Raw genomic sequence first — 18,794 nt, forward strand, 5'->3', positions numbered from 1 at the left:
TGTAAATACCTTACTTACCTGTTGACATGTCTATATCCCTCCCATCCACCATAAATAGAATGTAAGCTCCATGGGGGCAGAGCCTTTGCTTTGTTTACTGTCTTCTCCGCCACACTCAGAACAGTGCCTGGCACATACTAGGCGCTCAGTAATTCACCCTTGAATGGACTCTGGCATTGCAACAGGAGGACACTGCCAGCATCCAGGGAATAGGTGGGGGTTGCTGCAGGGAAAGTGATGACTGCATGGGTGCAAAGGGAGTGAGAATAAGGACTGAAGTTTATTGGGACTAGGGCGCTAGCCACTGCAGTGACAAAATGACAGTGAGCTGCTCAGCCAATTTTTGGGGTGGGAGCAGTAAGTCATGACCAAGTCTAACCAGTGTCCTCAGACCTCTGTGCTATCTCACACTTCTGGATTGGACACCAGAGAGTCTGTGGACTCTGATCAGAGTCCTGGGAAGCTGTGCAAATGGCCTAGGGGACTATCCACCACTGCCATCTCCTCTGCTGTTTACTTTGGAGCCCTGCAAAGCCTCTGTTGTGGTGCAGAGTGGCACAGCTTGCATTTGAACTTGCTCCTTCTCCTGATGCTTAAAATCTATGCATCTGGCTCATTGTTCCAGAATTTATAACCTCAAGTCTACATAGACATTCCTGTAACCCTTGATGTCCTTAAACTTGTTGCTCCTCAGATTCGCTTGGATCTGCCTTTGGCCACTCTTGAAGGGAACAATCTCCAGTATGATGCTGGCCCTGTGTTGAGGTTCGAGGACTCCAATGCTGTAGCAGAGAAAAGAGAATGTTAGAAGACCATGAGCATCATGAGAACCCCAAAGCTCTTTTCCACTGAGCAACCAGGGCTTTCCTTTCCTGGTGTTCTCAGAGATTGGCCTCGGTGCCCGTCAACAGAAAGAAGGCTCATGAAAGAATAGGATGGGGGTGAAGGCCGCACGCTGCCAGCACTCACAGGACTCTCTGCTGTTTCTTGAAGAGCCCGCTTCCTTCCACAGTTAGCACACAGTCTTCCACGTGCTCTGAGAGGGGGTTTGAAAACAGCACCTGGATGGAGAGTGGCTGGTTCACAATGGCAGCTCCTAAAACCTGAACAGAGAGATCCAGAGGAGAAGAATGGAGCAGAAGATTAATCTCATTTTCCAATTCACCAAACATTTACAGAGGGCATTGCTCTTCAGATCTATTTCCTGAAGAGCTGGACTTCTGTGGCCCATGTTTTTCCAGCTATGGCTTAAAACCAACTCAATGGGTTATCATTAATGTTTTTTAAAAATGAAATAGAAGAAACACAAGATAGTGTTATGTAAAACTGTGCTTCATTTATAAATTCATAGATGTTTGTATAAAATATTTTATATCCCTCAACCCAGCATATGGAAAAGTCAGATAAATTGGGGCCTCTAGTGATGTTTCCTCTGCTCCAAGGATTTCATCCAAGTGTAAAATAATCCCGAAGGATTCTCATGTATAATTTGAGGGGATAGAATCTTCTTTGGCACTTTCTTACAGCAAGTCTACTCCATCCCATTTCTCCCTCTTAACATAACGGGCTCGTTTCTTTTCACCCCATTGTATGAGTGAAGAGCAACGGAACATTCAAGACTGTAGAGAGATGGAAGTAGCCTCAGGAAACCTGGAGGCACTTTTGGAAACCCTCCTTAAAACAAGACTCCAGTGGCTGGGTTTGCTAGATGCACCCCACCAGGGGGCACCACAGGCTCGCTTGGCAGAGTCTAGGAGTTTGCTTGCTCTGGGGAGACAGCACTGAAGAGACCCATGAAGTCTTCCCATTCAGAGGACCACAGAACGTCACAGCAGGTGGTGTCCTCAGAGGCCAGCTAGTCTAATCCTCACATCTGACAGTTCAAGAAGCAGAGGCCCAGGGACTTGTTCAAGAATGCACAGCCAAGAAATGGCAAATCACACCTGAGCTGACCTCAGGCAGTGCTTTTCTTTCCTCTCAGCTTCCTCCCATCTGAGCTCATAGTTCCTCATGGTAACCCTGGGAAAGGCCAACAGTGGGAGGTGGCACAAGAGAGGGATCTCTTCCAGTCCTCTCCATGGCACCTGCTCGAGGTCCACCCATAAGGACTTTGATGGTGCAAGAGGATGGACACCTTGTCCAATGTTTTCAGATGAATCTCATGTTCCCGATAGGGAGGTACCTAGGGACACCAGAAGAGGAAGTGGAAAAGAGGGGCTGCTTTCCTGAACAGATTCTCAGAGGGCTGCACTCCCCACAACACCACGCCAGATCCCCAGGAGCCCCCAGGCCACTTACATTAATTACGATGCCTGCATAGGCTAAAGTGATGATCTTGTTCACCAGGATCTTTTCCGGACTGCTCTTCTCTTCACCCAGGGCACTGATGCGGATCAGCTTGTCTGTTGACAGGTACTGGCTATACTGGGAGTAGGGAATTCTATAGGAATGGGTCTTTGCTAGGGAGAAAACAAAAAGATGAGGTGAAAGTAGCTGGGAAAATCAGCTAGGCCTGGGTTGGATCTGCGGGACACTTTGGAGCAGAGAGGACCAACATGTACTAAGCCCCAGTGAAGCAGGTACTAGGTTTTCAGGTGGAGAGGCTGAGGTTAAGAGAGGTAAAATGGTTTCCCCAAAGTCATTCTCCTGGTAAATGGATGAGCTGAGGTTCTAACCAAGTTCTGGATGTCTCCAAAGCTCAGGCTTCCCCTACTAAACCGGGCTCCCTTCCTTGAAATAGTAAAGGGAGGGGAGGAGGAGGAAAAGAAAGGAGAAAAGTGTGGGGGGGGAGAAGGAATCCATGCCAAAGGGGACATTAAGGAAGACTGGTGTTGCAGAGATCTGTCCCCAGAACCTTGTGGTCTGGCTTGTCCCCACTGGCATTTCCATAACACACTCTGTGTACACAGACTGTCCCCATGCCCAGACGCAGAGCCCATACCTTCTTCAGGAGAGAGTGTGATAAAGGCTATGTCCTGCCAGAAAGGGGGCAGGGGGCTGCCATCATGCAGCAGGGACTGGGCACTCAGGTTCACTTTGAGGTCCTTGAACTGGAGTGACATGTTGAGAGCCAGCAGGACAAAGTTTATGTCCTGGCCCATGTGGGGCGGTTCGAGCAGCTGGAATTTCAAGGAGACCTGGACAATATCACTGGGCCGAAGGGAAGGTGTGTGCAGCCTCCAACGGCCGTCCCCGCTCCGTGGCTCAGGTGTGGAATGTTGTGAGTCTGCTTGGTGGGGGTCTTCAGACCTTCCAGCCTTCAGCTTCTGAAGAGCCTTCAGGAATACCTCCCTCTCCTGGGGGGAACCTGGAAGGGCAGAGACGGCCTTGGCTGTGGGCCAGATTGACCCAGGGAGGTAAGCCTTGGCCAAACACTGTAGAGCTGTTAAAACCATCATTTCCAACAACAGACATTCCCTACCATTCAGCAGGTGCTTTTTTTTTTTTTTTTTAGATTTTATTTATTTACATGAGAGAGAGCACGCGAGCACACACAAGAGGCGGGTAGGGGCAGAGGGAGAGGTAGGCTCTCCACTGAGCAAGGAGCCTGTTGCTCCCCGGTGGAGATAGGGAGGGCCCTTTGGACCTTCTCTTTGGTGCCACGAAAGGCCTAGAACTATTTTTTTTTTTTTTTAAATCACTAGCACTGGGCGCCTGGGTGGCTCAGTTGGTTGGGCGACTGCCTTCGGCTCAGGTCATGATCCCAGGGTTCTGGGTGCTTCTCTCTCTCCCTCTGCCTGCCACTCCCCCTGCTTGTGCTCTCTCTCTCTGTCAAATAAATGGGTAAAATCTTTAAAAAATAAAATAAATCACTAGCACTTATTTATTTATTTACTTACTTACTTTTTGACTCCCTTTACCCATTTCTCCCATCCCATCCCCCTGCCTCTGGTATCCACCAATCTGTATTCTGTATCTGTGAACTTGGTTTCTTTTCTTTCCTTTTTTTTTTGTAGATTCCACATATTAGGAAATCATACAGTATTTGTCTTTGTCTGACTTATTTCACTTAGCATAATGCCCTCAAGGTCCATCCATATTGTCACAAATGGCAAGATTTTGTGTGTTTTTTTGTGATTAAATAATATTCCATGGTGTGTATATATATATATACACACACAACATTTTGTTTATCCATTCATCCATCAGTGGACACTTGGGCTGTTTCCATAGCTTGGCTATTGTAAACAATGCTGCAATGAACATGGGGGGTGCACATATCTTTTCAAGTTAGTGTTTTAGTTTTCTTCAGAGAAATACTCAAATGTGCAATTGCTGGGTCATATGGTAGTTCTATGTTTAATTTTTTGAGGAACCTCCATACTGTTTTCCACAGTGGCTGCACCAGCTTGCATTCCTACCAACAGTGCACGAGGGTTCCCCTTTCTCCACATCCTCGCCAGTAACAACAATATAATCCATATATAGATGAGTAAAATGAGGCTCAGAGAGGTCCTGTCATTTGTCCAAGTCCCACAACTTGCAAGGTGCAGAATCCAGGTGGAAGCCAAATCTACCCAACATGAAAATCTGTGCTTATGGTCACGGGACTCTATTGTGCCTTCCCCATGGGAAAGATAAAGGCCCACAAATGGGGAAGAGTAAGGCTCTTAAAGACAGCAGCATGGTGTGATTTCCTGTTCCAGAACCAAATGATTGATCAGGTTGTAGACTAAGTCCTGGAAATGAAAGTGAGAAGCCGAAAGAAGGAAGGAAAGAAGGAAGGAGGGAAAAGAAAGGAAGGAAGGAAGGAAAGAGGAAAGAAAGAAAGAAAAAGAAAGAAAGAAAGAAAGAAAGAAAGGAAGGAAGGAAGGAAGGAAGGAAGGGAAAGGAAAGGAAAAGGAAAAAAAAGGAAAAGCAAGTAAAAGAAAATTCGAGCAAGCTGAATTCCCAGAGAGGCCTGGCTTCGGTCCTGGGTGGTACTGTGGCAGGAATACTCACCCGTGCTTCCCTAATAATCCTAGCAGATGTGTTCACCTAGCACTCACTGTCCCCAGTGTCTGTCCCCACCCCTTCAGTCTGCCCCCACATCCTCCCCAGGCAGAGGCACTTTTTATCCCCTTGCTCTGGGGGTTATTCTAAGCCTGGTTCCAGGCAGAAGAGGATCTCAAGGCATCTGCTTCAGCAAGAGTGTGCCCAGGGAGATGTGAATTAGATTTAGCTCGCCTGTGGTCTGTTCTACCCCCAGAACCTGTCAGGCTGAGTGGGAGGAGATCAAATACTGCCTGTCTGAGCAGCACCCTCAGGCCCACAGGAATATAGCTCCAAACCCCCCAAAATACAGTGGAACCCCGTGGACCTCTAGCAAATGCTGTCAGTGCCTCCCCACATCCCCTTAGCGCTCGCCAGTTCAGTGCCCACATGCCCTACTTCCAAATGCTAGTACCTTCCACTCTGTTGAGGCTTTCTTCACTACCAGAGCTGCCTTAGCCTATGTGTGGAGCAGGCTGAAAGTGCTAGGGACTTGATACCCCAAGGAGAAGGGCTCAATCCCTGAGTGACAGGAGTTGGTGGATAAATAGCCTAGCCCCCTTGCCTCTTAGGTAGGATAAATCTGTGGTGGTGTTCTACACTCGATACTGAATCCCTGATAGGGTTGCCAGATGTAGCAAATAAAAATACAGGGCCATTTAAATTGAGTTTCAGATTAACAACAAATAATTTGGGACATGGTTAGATGAAAGAATTACTCATCCTGTATTTTCCCTGGCAACCCCACTCACAGAGCTCCCCAGCAGGAGCTGAGCTCCAGCTGCCTGTGCTGCTAAGGGGCTTGACGAGGCACCCTGTGTTGGCTTCCTCCCCTCCCCTGTCTCACTTGCTCACTCTCCTTCCTTCCACTAGTTCCTGGATGGCCTCACAGATCAACCACTTGTACTTGAATCCTTGCCTCAGGACCTGTTCTGGGCACCCCACCAAGATAACCCCAGAGTGGATGGAGGTGAAGGGGATGACGAGCAGCATCCTGGGCTGTGTTCAATGCTTGCCTCTCACTGTGTAAAACCCCTTCTTAGGCTCAGATTCTGGAGCTTCTCTGTGGGTCCCAAAGGCCCACATAGACAAACCACAGATACCTACTCCCCAGCACTCCCAGCAACTGCTCAGCTACCTGCCACTCCCCTATTTTCCTGATCCACTCTTGCTCAGCTCCTGCCCCTCACTCAGCTTCTGGCCCTCATAGACCATATATTTTCACTTGGCTCCCTGGTGGTTGAACCTAGTGATTGATGTTTCTCAAATTTTGGGAATTAGTTCATGCCTGACTACTTTAGTTGCCTATTCACCCCTGCTGACTTGAGTAAGAAGCCCCTGCCAGGTCCCCACCCGCCCCCCTCAGACCCATCCTCTGCAGGGGGTAGGTGTTGGAGTAAACATTCAGCCTTATATTAGCGGTGGTGCTGGTTGGTGGTCTGGATTGTCCTCCAAATACTCAATAAAACAAAGTTAATTAGATGATATGTTAAATGAAATTCATTAAATTAACTAATAGGATGGGGTTTACTAAATCCCCTCCCATCTTGAGAAGGAGGCTAACTTTTCAGGAAGGCAGAGTGAAGGACTCACATACTATTGATGGGATGCTTGTCAGTGGCCCTATGGTCAATGTGAACATCTTGTGGAGATTGCTCACTGGCCTGTGGGATGTGGGGTAGCAGTGGGCACAAGCAAGTGAGGCAGTGGGGACATCTCAGCTGGGACCTTAAAACTGAGGAGACAGTGCACCTGGGTTCTGTCCCTCAGACTCTGTCTGGTTCCCTCGCTGGCTGGGAGGATGTCCCCAGGACTTGTTCTCCGGCGGGGGCTGGCTCCGTCATACCTTCTATGTATTTGTAGTTCTCTGTGATGTCATCTCGCTCATCACTTTGAATGCTCTTGGTGCTGATAAAATTGCCAACCGTATTCGTGTCCCAGTGAATTTTCTGCTCCTTCCCTCCGTAGACAAGCCAGGACATGCAGTCAGCATTCACCATGGAGAAGGCAAAGGCTGTGTCATAGTTCAGCTCCACCTCTCCCTCTTTGATGGCTTTGACTGAGGCAGGGCCACAGCAGTAGAGGCCTGAGGAGAACAGAAGAGCCACGGTGGGCCGTTGCTGCGGGGTCAGGCAGGGGCAAGGGCAGTGTCTGTGGGAGTGTGTTCCGCCTTCCGGACAGTCTCACCGTTGCTCGTCTCCTGAGGTGTGGCATCCAGCACCTGCCAACCTCCATACCCAGGAGGGAGGTCCTTTCGGGCCATCCAGCATTCATTCCACACGTGAAAGTTCCTAAAGGAGAAGCCAGAGGAGTCAGTGTCAAATGAAGCTAAGGGAGAGCTTGTAGTGCTTGTGTTCTCTGCAGAGCAAGGCAGGGGACGGTGGGCAAATGGCCTGCTAAGTAGAAAGACAGATTTAGTGCACCCTAGGCCTTCAAACCTCTGTAGCAGCTCTTCCTCCTGTGTGAACCTTGACTTGCTCAGAAAATAGCTTTCTTCTGTGAATAGAGAGTGAAGCCTTCTAGAACTAACTGAAGTTAAAAATCTCTCTCTCACTCCCTCCAAAACATCCTCAAGGCCCTTTCCTGTGTGTGCTGCTGACTCACAGGGCCAGTCATGGTGTGTCTGGAGGTGAGGCTTCAGGCCCGCCTGTGGCCAGAGCTACAGGCTGATATTAAATGAAGGAGATGACAAAGAGGGAAACCTCAGCCAGGGGAAAAAGCTCTTGGAATGTGAGGATCCTAAACTCAGAATTGGTTTTGTGTTCAGCTGCGTCTCAGCCTTTGAGTTGGGGATCCAGAGCCCTGGGACTGGTGAAAGTGAGGGGGGCATGAGAGGGCAGCACGCTTGTGGGCGCAGGCCTGCCCCGCTCTCTGCTGAAGGGGTGTGCCCTGGAAGGAGACAGAGAGGTTGTCTCTCACCAGACACTGTCCTTCTTCTTATTCTCCAAGATCCTGCCCGTGTTGTCATAATACTCATCTATGATCAGGTTTCCATCTGTGTCGTGGCCAGAGTCAAAGTTGGTGATCACACGGGTGGGGATCCCCAGGCATCTCATCACTGCAGAAAGAGAAAAAAATCTCCTGTGGGCTGTGGATTCAGGAATCCTATGGATTCCCTGGGCCCAGGGAAACCATTCATTTGGCACTTGCAGGACCGGTCAGGAGCTGTCTGGGGCTATGGGTTGGTGATGTTGCCAGCCTCTCTCCCCACCTTCCTGAGCTCCTCTCTGGGGCTCATGGAAGAGACTCCGGGCAAAGGTTGGGCTTCTGGTTGCTCAGACAAGCAATGCCAAGGCCAAGCAAGTTGTGAGTTCTCCTGCCTGCAAGCTTCAGGGGACAGGCACACCTCCTTTGGCAAGACTCAGTAGCCTGACGCGGTCTCACTTCTCTCTTGGCCATGAATCTCCATCTTCAAGCCACATAGCTAGAATTTTGGCTCAGACCATCAAATTCTTAGACAAAGAGGTCTGTGGCTTGGACTCCCCCTTCTCCGTGGGTGTATTGTCTTGGAAACTTATCAAGGAAAGCATCACAAAGGAAGGCAGAAAAGGATGGAAACTGTAACAAAAGCTTAGAAATTGAGAGTTTGTACATGATAGAGAAATTCTAGAAAGGAGGTACACCCTTGCTTTTATTCCTGAGGAGGTATCTCTTCCCTTTGCCAGCCAACTTCTTTGCTTTGTCCCCTGCCATATTTCCCCCCTTCTGCACTCTTTACGTACAGCAGTATCCCCCAGCCCGTCCTACCACCAATGCTCCGGGGACCCTCCCCCTTCACGTCCAGCATTGGCAGGTCACCCCACTCAATAATAATATAATAAAAATAATTCAATAATAATAATACCCGCCAGGCATGTTGCTAAGTTATCCTCAGGACAACTCTACATGGAAGCTGCTGTTATTATCCTCATGTTAAAAGATTAAGAATCAGAGGCTAAGAAAAGTTGGCAACCTTGACCAAAGTCACACAGCTGGGAAGTTGCAGACCTATCACTCAAATCCTGATTTCACTCTTGAGCTCATACTCAATTCTGAGCCCACATCCCAGTATTATGCACACCGTTCAGCGCTCTAGTATTTTCACCTTATTAAACACATCAGGCATTTTCCTATGTGATCAAATATTGGCACAAATCCTCTCCAGGTCAGGGTGGGGACACATCTCTGGATACAGCTTGGAACGGAGCGGAGAGAAGCCCACAGGGGAACCTGGAGCTCTCTTGGAGTGGCAGGTCTGTGCAGGGCTAAGGAATGAGGGCAGGGAGTGAGGAGAGCTGACAAGTGAATTGTGGGTGGAGGTAACACAGGACAGCCTCAGAGGGGAGGGTGAAGTTTGGAAAAGCTGCCACTAAAGGAACATGAGACAGGAGTAAGGCAAGAGCATTCAGGTGACTCAGGAGCATTGTGCTGAACACATTTATGCTAAGATTACAGTCAGGAGGGTGGGTACCGCTTATGATAATAAGAGAAGGCGCACCAAGGAGGGTGGGCAGGGAGAGCAGGAGGCAAGCGTCCGAAATGCACCCTGACTGATGAATTCACAAATAGCCACTTGGAGTGTCAGTGGTGGTATCTGCTCCTACTCAACAAGGCTGGATGGACCTTTCCCACCTGAACACAGGTCATTATTTTCACAGCGCTCTGAAGTTCCCTAGTAGACATTGCACACAGCTTGTAATGATTTGTTTGCTAGTTGGCCCTCCTGTGTAATATTCATCTTTACCATTATACAGCCATTAACAACACAGAGCCAGACCTGTTTTGCAGAAATTCGGTGCCTCGTTGCTAGATGGGTTAATGAGTGTCTCATGAATCCTTTGCCCGTTCCGGTGATTTCTGACTTGACACACAGCACTATTGTAATGACTGCTATGCTTTGGGGATCAAGCTTGACTGTCAGTCGAGCATAAGCTTTGAGTGGTAATGGATTTGCCCTGATCCATTCCCACTCGTTCCTCTTCCTGGCTTGTGAGAGGCCTGGGTTGGGGAACAACAGCTTGTCCCAGTGAGGCCACGGTGGGGCTAGAATGGTTGTTTACATGGGGAGTGAGGCCTCCCTTAGCTTCCACATCACACGAAGGGAGCTAACAGTGCTCCAATCTGCAGGAAATCATAAACATCTATTTTTCCTGGGCTCCTGCTCCCTCTGTCCTGCTTACTCTGTCCTCCCACAAAGAGCTCGTCCTGTCTCATGGACTCATCTCTCCCTGTGTGCCCACAACTCCTGAATTTGAATCTTGAGCCTGTATGGAGACCTTGCTGCTTCTAAACACATCCCCAGTTGCATTTATCTTCCTTGCCAGCCGACGACATCATCATCATCATAGTGCCGGGCACGGTGCCAAGCACTGCACGGGCATGATCTCATTAAACCATCTCCACAACCCTGGGGTTATCCCCACTTTAAAGAGGAGAAACCTGAAGCTTAGAGAGGTTGAGGTCACATGGCAGAGCCAGGGCAGGATTTAAGCCCACGTTTCTCTGATCTCAAAGCATCCCCATGCTTCTAGCGACAAGCCACACCACTGCTGCAACTTCGCTAGGCATCCCGGCAACACCTCATTCTCAGTGCACCGTTCTCTGTGAAGTTTTCACTGCCTACTTCATGCCACACTGGCCTCCCTTCCCATGCTCTCACCTGTGCTGCATATTTTATCACTGGATGGAACTCTCTGTGATCTCCTGCATTTGTCTTATCTTGTCAGCCAGATCACAAATCCGCCCAGAGTAGGACTCATAGAGGACATTTTTCTTGCATTTCTTTGTTTCCAGCACAGTGCTGGGCACAGAATAGATGCTCATTAAATTTATGTTGACATGAGTTGTCTTTAACCTGTGGATAAGATTTCTGCAGACTATCAGTCTTAGTGAGTCACAGTTTGACCTGAGATTCAGATGACTCTTATGGTGATAATTTTGTGGGAGCTGAGTCCTTCGTAAAAGGGAGGTGTGTGTGTTTGTGTGTGCACACACATGCACGCATACTGACACAGTGATGCTTAGACAAAGGTGGACAAGATATCTGAATCGGGAAAGGGCTGCAGGGTTCCCAAGGTAGACACCACACACCACACTCCCAGCATGAATTACTATGCCTCTTCTTTCAACCATTCAGCACTCATTCAGTGATATGTGTCAAGCCCCTGAGATTAACCAGGCAATGGGTTAGATGCATACACAAAAATGAAAGACATTCCTGTCCTCAAAGAGCACAGCTCATTTTCGACTGGTGAGGGACATCATCCCAGTGGTGTATTAAAACATGGAGTCCGTCTCAGGACTGACTGCAAAGCTTCTCACCAGTTCTTTTGCCTCCCCTGCTCCCCTCCTACCTCTTCATGTGGAAACGTGGCTCCCATTTAGAAGAGAATTCAGTGGAAAGTTAGAGTTCCATTTGTTGAAATTTGGTTGGTTAGCTTTGCTGCCACACTTCCATGGTTTATACTGAAGAATACAGTCAAAGCTTCAGCTAATAGAGTTGAAGTGATGGCATTTAAATGTGGTGATATTTAGCATCTTTTAATTTCTCCCTGGACACATAAGCTTCCAAATGGTAAAAGTATCTTCTCCTCCTATGCCTTTAATTGTTCCTTAAACTCAGATGGTTATATTGTCTTGACTTTTCAGATATACCTTCACAAGGTCATATTAGAACTGTTCTTGATTGTCTGCAATGACAATGAATCTTAAAACTGCTCTAAAAAATAATGTCTACTATAGGGGCACCTGGATGCCTCAGTCGGGTAAGAGTTCAACTCTTGATTTCAATGTAGGATATGATATCAGAGATCGAGCCCCACATCAGGCACCACACTGAGCGTAGAGCCTGCTTAAGATTCTCTCTCTCTCTCACCCCCTCTGTCCCTCTCCCTGCTCACACATTCTCTCTCTCTCAAAAAAAAAAAAAGTCTACTTAAATTACCAGGCATGTAAAGAAGCAGAAAAATATGACTCATAACCAGGAAAAATGTCAATCAATAGAACTAGATCTAGAAATGACAGAGATGATAGAATTAACTGACAAGGACCTTAAAACAGCTATTTTAAATATTATAAATATGCTCAAGAGGAGGTAAAGGAAAACATGAACATAAGAAGTGAAATGGAAGATAGAAAGATGATCCCATGGAACTTCTAAAGATGAAAAATACAATATATAAAACAAAGAAATTTTGGACAAAATATTGCACTATAACAATATACTCTTTCTTCTGTAAGAGCACTTTCAGAGACAATGTCACATATTAAATACATCAAAATGTTTCCCTATCATGGGGGGAGGTGAATAGGAACAGGTTATAAGACAAAAGTGAGGAAAAACCAATTAGTTAATTAATTTTTTAAAAAGGGGCCTGAAGCAGACCTGTTATAAATATTATGAAATGAGGAATATGATTAATTTAACCCTAAACACTCCATGGAACAAAGGAAGGAAATAATGTAAAAAAGGTGATGGAGATGATGGGGAACTGAATTTTAGGGGATGACTAGAAACACTTTGTGAGTGAGACCCAGCAAGACCTCTGGAGTCCAAGAGGCTGAGATTAAAACAGTATCAGTATGACCAAATATAATAGCTAACATTTATGTAAAGCTGATCATGTGCCAGGTATTTTTCTAGGTGCCAGACATATATTAATCCACAACCTGGTAAGGGAACATTCCACACAATCCAAGATGTCTCATAAATCAATGGAGAATAATAGATTTGTGTTTGAGCCAAAGGTTGAGGCAAAATAATGCACCAGGACATTGGCTGAGGTTCCTTTTGTGAGAGCTAAAGGCTCAGTAAAAACAATGAGAATAAGAATTGTATTCAAATGGGTTAGGGTCGCTGTGTGGGTCTCTGTGGAAAGCTTGTTTGGGGGGCGGTGTACGCCCGCTAAGGCAGCACCTCAGGGACGATGGCGGAGGGAGATAATCGGAGCACCAACCTGCTGGCTGCAGAGACTGCAAGTCTGGAAGAGAAGCTGCAAGGATGGGGAGAAGTGATGCTGATGGCTGATAAAGTCCTCTGATGGGAAAGAACCTGGTTTCCACCTGCCATCATGGGTGTGGTTTCTTTGGTGTTCCTGACTATCTACTATCTAGATCCATCTGTTCTGTCCGGTGTTTCCTGTTTTGTTATGTTTTTGTGCTTGGCTGACTACCTTGTTCCCATTCTAGCTCCTAGAATTTTTGGCTCCAATAAATGGACCACTGAGCAACAGCAAAGATTCCATGAAATTTGTAGCAATCTGGTAAAAACTCGACGCAGAGCTGTGGGCTGGTGGAAACGCCTCTTTACACTAAAGGAAGGAAAGCCTAAAATGTACTTCATGACCATGATCGTTTCTCTTGCTGCGGTTGCTTGGGTGGGACAGCAAGTCCACAACCTGCTGCTCACCTACCTGATAGTGACTTTCTTACTGTTGCTTCCTGGATTAAACCAGCATGGAATCATTTTGAAGTACATTGGAATGGCCAAAAGGGAGATAAATAAGCTCCTCAAACAAAAAGAAAAGAAAAATGAATAATGCATCTGCTTTATTCAGTGTAATGAATGGCATATACATTGTCCTTGGGAACAGTTTCTGTTATGCTGTCTGGATACTAAAATGTTAACAGAAGTAGCTCTTTGCTCTCCCTCTTTTGCCCTTAGTGCACAGAAATTCAGACTTGCCAAGTAAGGCTTTATGCATAGTGTCTTCATGTGAAGTGTAGCTGGATGCATTCTCATCAGTTGGCCTATATGGACAACTCATTCGTGAGTACGACTTGTTTTGATTTTTCTCCACCCAGGTTAATTGCATTCTTACTTTTAGGCAACTTCCTTTAAAATAATATAGTGGTGAACTTCACCTTTTAGTACAGTTAACTGTGACTTTGGATAATTAATTGTTCCAGTTGATCTTTGCTTTAGCTAGATACAAGTTAGTGGTCTGTGGCTACAGGAAGCTGGTTCTACTGTCTGCTTCCACAGTCTGCTTAAACTGCCCGGCTTCATGAATACAGAGACCAAGTTGACCACTTCCAATGAAGAGACCAATTAAGATTCATTCCTCATGCTGTTTCTGTACAATGGGAGAAGAATCCTCTGGAATAAAATGAAACCAATTCCATGCCCTAGTATGTACTGGTTTCTGCCTTGTGAAAAACTTAGTAATTTGTAAGAAACATTGATCTTTCCTCCCAAATGGGGAATATGACAGGCTTTGAGCTCGTCTCTCGTTGCTCTTAGACTTCAAGTTAGTAGATCCTTAGAGGCTTTTTAACAGCAGGCTTCCAGAAGTTTGTGTTTAGGATTTTTAGCATATTTTTAATTTCAGGTTTTCAGCCGACTGAAGCTAAAGTACATCATAGGCTAAGACTCAGGTCTATGACCTTCACTCCAACACCAGCCAATAAAAGACAGAAGTCTTCCTATACTTAGTCAAGAGTCATTTCAGTAGAAAATAATCTTAGCCTACTAATTTTTCGAGACCAGACTAAGCCTTTGAAGGTAAGCCTCAAGATTCTTATTTGAAGGTAATTGCTGGCTGCTTTGGCCCCCAGAGATTTGGCACAGGAGGTGGTGTTTATGCTGGCATCTGACTTTTTTCCTAGATCTCTCTCTCTCTGAAGAGTGCAAGGGCTGCTGGGGAGAGCAGACTTTTGGTGACGATAGGTGGCCTCTGGTCTACAGAGATTTTGTAACTGCTGGGAAAGTGTCTTAGAATCATTCTCCCTCTCAGTAGCTAGAAATTTAGAATAGCTGAAACCTGTAGGCATGAACCTCTGAGGGCCGAGAATGTGACATTTGGGAACAGTTCTTAAACTCTGATTAACTAGCTGTAATATAGTTTTGTGAATTTACTGCACTGATGCTGGACCTTGTGGTATATCTGTCCCTAATAAGTGTTTTCTCCCCTTCAATATTACTGTTAACAGTGGCACCCATTGTAGCATATGTTTGATTTTTTTTTAATGTTTCCTATGAAAACTACAAACTACCTTAATTTTTACATGTGTTTCCTCATTGTAGATAAGCCTATCTTGCTATCTGGATTTTTTTGTGTATATGTGTTCTACCAATTAACTCTTTGCAGTTTTAATCTTGTATTATTTCTTCTACTTTGTTTTGTGTAAAAGGGGGAAAATAAAAAAGCTGGAATCCCCCCCCAAAAAAAGAGTTGTATTCAAATGAAGATAATGAGGTACTTTATAGAGGCCACTACACAACTGAGTGAGAGGCAATCTTAGATAGGCATCTAGCCCAGGTGTGTTCAAAAAAGTTTTAAGCAGAGGATCATTGCAAGGCAAGGCATAAGAGGGGATCCAATATACAAAAGATATACACATGGGGTAGTTTTGGGTGAAGGGAGGAGGGCCCAGGCCCGAGCAACACAGCCTCCTCTTTTCCCACCACCCTTCCCACCATGGCTCCTGGGCCCAGGTGCTACAGAGGAGGGGATCATGCACCATAGACCTGCTCACAGTAAACGTTCATGTCTTTCAAGTCATTGCTGCCCCCGTCCCCACCCCATGCAGCTGTGGGCAGGAACAGACCAGGCACCTTCCTAGGATGTCTGACTTTAAAACAAAAACAAAACCCCAACTTTATTGAGCTATAATTCACATACCATAAAATTCACCCTTGTAAAGTGTACAATTAAGGAGTTCCGGTCCAAGATGGCGATGTAGGAAGACCCTGAACTCAGCTCCTCCAGACATGCCAAATCTACACCTATTTATAGAGCAATTCCTCTGAAGAAGAACTGAGGGCTGACTGAGCAGCTTCTGCACAACAAAAGATAGACCACATGGAGAGTGGCAAGAGAGAGGGAGACATGGTGATGAAGTTAACACCCACCCCAGCTCTGGGAACCGCAGTGAGGAGGGATAGTACTGGGGCACTGTGAGTTAGTCTGCCCTGGGACACAGAAAAAAAAGTGCAGTTTAAAAGGGCAAAGAGAACATAATAAAAATAAATACATAAATAAAAGGGCAAAGAGAGTGTAAAGGAACCAGCCTTAGAACCGTGACAAATGGCCAGTGGAGGGGGGGGACCTGCTGGAACTCTCTCCAGGTTCCCGGTCACAGGGAGTGGATGGCCAGAACAGGAAAAGCCTGATGACTAAGAGCTGTGGGTGGCCAGCCCAGCCAGAGATTTGTCTGAAATTCCCAAAATAACAGCCAACTAAATGAATGTCAAAGAAAAAGCCCGTTCAAAAATTATAAGTGTATCTTTGATGCATGCAAATTTTCCTTTTGGTGATTTTTCTCGAGGAAGTTGAAGTTAATATGTTGATGTTTAAAAAGGCCATTCTGAACAGAGGCAGTGCTGCAGAGGGGAGAATGCATTTCTGAGTCAGACAAGAGTCACTTGGTCACTTCAAGCCTCAGTTTTCTCATCTGTAAGATGATGGTAATGATATCTACTTTGCAGGTGGTCATGAGTGAAAGTGCCCAGCATGTGCCTGAAGCCCAGAGGATGCTGGGTAAATGGCAGCTGCTGGTGAGGTTTATCCGTCAGTACAGCCTAGTGGTCACAGCCTGCCACACCTGGGATTGGCCCTGCTGCTCAGTTTCCTCGTCTGCAAAGTGAAGATGATGATGATAGACCCTACTTCCCAAGGTCATTTGGGGGGATCAAACGAGGTGACCCTAGCTGTACTTACTAAACATTCACTGTAGCCAGAAACTATTTATTCTTAGCCCTCTCCATATATGAATTCCCTCAATACTTCCAATAACCCTACGAGGTAGGTACTATTACTTCCTCCATTATAAGTCTGGGGCACAAGCTAAGTGACTTGCCCAAGGCTATTCAGCCAACTGATGGTAGGGCTGGCGCTTGAACCCAAGCAGCCTACCTCCAGAGTCCACATGCCTCACCATTGTTCTAGGTTGTCAAGAGTTTAGCCCAGTGCCTGGCACAAAAGAGGTCCCCAGTAAATGACAGCTATTGTGAGTGTGTGCTTTGACAGCTATATGGAGCTGAGGAATTTGATAATAAATAAATGTGCTTTGACAGCTATATGGAGCTAAGGAATTTGATAAATCCTTAACTTTTAGTGGAGGAAAAAGCCTGGGTCTTTCCCGTCTTTGTATCCAAGAGTACTTAAAGCACACTGCCTAGTGAGAATAAAGACTCAATAAGTGTGGCTGGATGAATAAATGAGTTTTTCAAACAGATATATTTATTAATATACACAATGCTGGCCCTTTTGGGGAAGGCTGCTGCTGCCTGAGCTACAGGTGGATCAAGCCACATTTGACCCACTTTGCCCAACCCTTTGCTTCCCAGGTCACTAAGGGGCCATGATTCTCAAAAACATTTTAATTGGCCTGCTCTCCTTGCATAATCTCCATTCACTGGTTGCACCCCTCTCATCATCCAGTTCCAGACAACCACACCCAAAACCCTGGTCCTCTCCCTCTCCACACACACACCCAGCCCATTAGTCTCTAGGTTTTTCCATGCAGAGGAAAGTTCCCTGTCTATCATGCACAAGAATGATCCATTCTCTGCCTGCCAGTCCTGTGCCTGCTCCCTGGATGACTCAGACATCCCAGTTCACCCATGTCTCTGTGGCTCTGAGCATCAAAGCTCTTGAATTCCTGGTTTCCTATCCCTGGGCAATCAAAGCCTCCAACTCAAGGCGAGGCTCTGCAGCTGCAGAGGAGGAAGAGCTCAGGACTTCTTCCTCATCAACCCATGTGAAGTCATTCTCTGGGGGTGTTGACAGAAACCTCCATGTACCCTTGGCCAGAGGCCTGGTGCTCACTCCTCAGCAGCTGGAGCGGGGGAGGTCCCTAGGCTTCCTCCAAGAGCCCAGAGATGGGCTTAGCACACATGTGCACACAGACTGCACCAGGTTTTGCCATACAGGGAATTTTGTTGTTGTTGTTGTTTTTCAAGATTGATTGATTTATTTCAGAGAGAGACAGAACACAGTGGGGAGGGGCAGAGGGAGAGGGAGAGAGAGACTCTTAAGCAGACTCCACACTGAGCACAGAGCCTGACGTGGGGCTCAATCCCATGACCCTGAGATCACGACCTGACCCAAAACCAAGAGTTAGATGCTTAACCAACTGCGCCACCCAGGTGCCCCTGTCATATAGGGACTTTCTACATGAAAGGCTGAGCCTGCAATAAACACTAAGCTGGCCTCCATGGGGTGGACTAGAGAGTCCTGTGAGCAAAAGTTGTTATTTGGCCTCTTTCCCCAGCTAACAAGAATAAGAATTTCCTGACTGTGACCCAAGTCAAGTATACACATATGCATGCCTAGAGGCTGAGAGCTGGCTTAGGCATGGGGGGCAGGGTGAGGGTCAGGACCAGTAGCAAGTTGGGCCCTGGGTGAGGCAGAAGGCTTCCTCCTGCTATCTCTAATGTGTGACTCATTTCCAGGTGTCAGTTTTCTCAAGATTCACCACTCCCCCCCTTTCTTCTGCTTGCCCTCTTGCCACCTACAAATCAACTTCCATCTGCTTTCTTTCTCTCATACATATTTTTAATTGATTTTATTTTTTAACTTTTAAAAAGATTTATTTATTTATTTATTTGAGAGAGAGAGAACGAGCACAGGAGCCCAAGCGAAGGTGGGGCCACATGGAGGTTGGTGGCAGAAGGAGGGGGAGAGAATCTCAAACAGACTCCCTGCTGAGCACAGAGCCCATCTCTCAGGGCTCAGTCTCACGACCCCAGGATCATGACCTGAGCTGAAATCAAGAGTCAGATGCTTGATTGACTGAGCCACCCAGGCACCCCCACCCCCCATACATTTTTTTTAGCTTTTCTTCTACTAGTGTAGCATCTACTCCCTATCTGAAAAAACTGATCTCCCATTTTCCTCCAT

General features: G+C 46.6%; 1 protein-coding gene and 1 pseudogene across 1 annotated transcript in view; one reads left to right on the forward strand and one right to left on the reverse strand.

Annotated features, from left to right (window-relative positions):
• Positions 1 to 628: 628 nt before the first annotated feature.
• Positions 629 to 18,794, reverse strand: part of TGM5 (transglutaminase 5) — a 31,630-nt gene continuing 13,464 nt past the window's right edge. Inside the window, exons 7-13 of the mRNA XM_028126675.2 lie at positions 7,891 to 8,029; positions 7,159 to 7,262; positions 6,818 to 7,057; positions 2,942 to 3,307; positions 2,299 to 2,459; positions 970 to 1,103; positions 629 to 782 (exon numbers count right to left, since the gene is read on the reverse strand). Of these exons, the coding sequence (XP_027982476.2) occupies positions 629 to 782; positions 970 to 1,103; positions 2,299 to 2,459; positions 2,942 to 3,307; positions 6,818 to 7,057; positions 7,159 to 7,262; positions 7,891 to 8,029 (1,298 nt within the window). The remainder of the gene's footprint in view (positions 783 to 969; positions 1,104 to 2,298; positions 2,460 to 2,941; positions 3,308 to 6,817; positions 7,058 to 7,158; positions 7,263 to 7,890; positions 8,030 to 18,794) is intronic.
• On the forward strand, positions 12,355 to 14,072 carry LOC114226511 (ADP-ribosylation factor-like protein 6-interacting protein 1 pseudogene; annotated as a pseudogene).

This window comes from Eumetopias jubatus, unplaced genomic scaffold (genome assembly GCF_037043125.1).
Source record: "Eumetopias jubatus isolate StellerSeaLion01/CBP00866 unplaced genomic scaffold, mEumJub1_p1.0 scaffold_7, whole genome shotgun sequence".
NCBI lineage: Eukaryota > Metazoa > Chordata > Mammalia > Carnivora > Otariidae > Eumetopias > Eumetopias jubatus.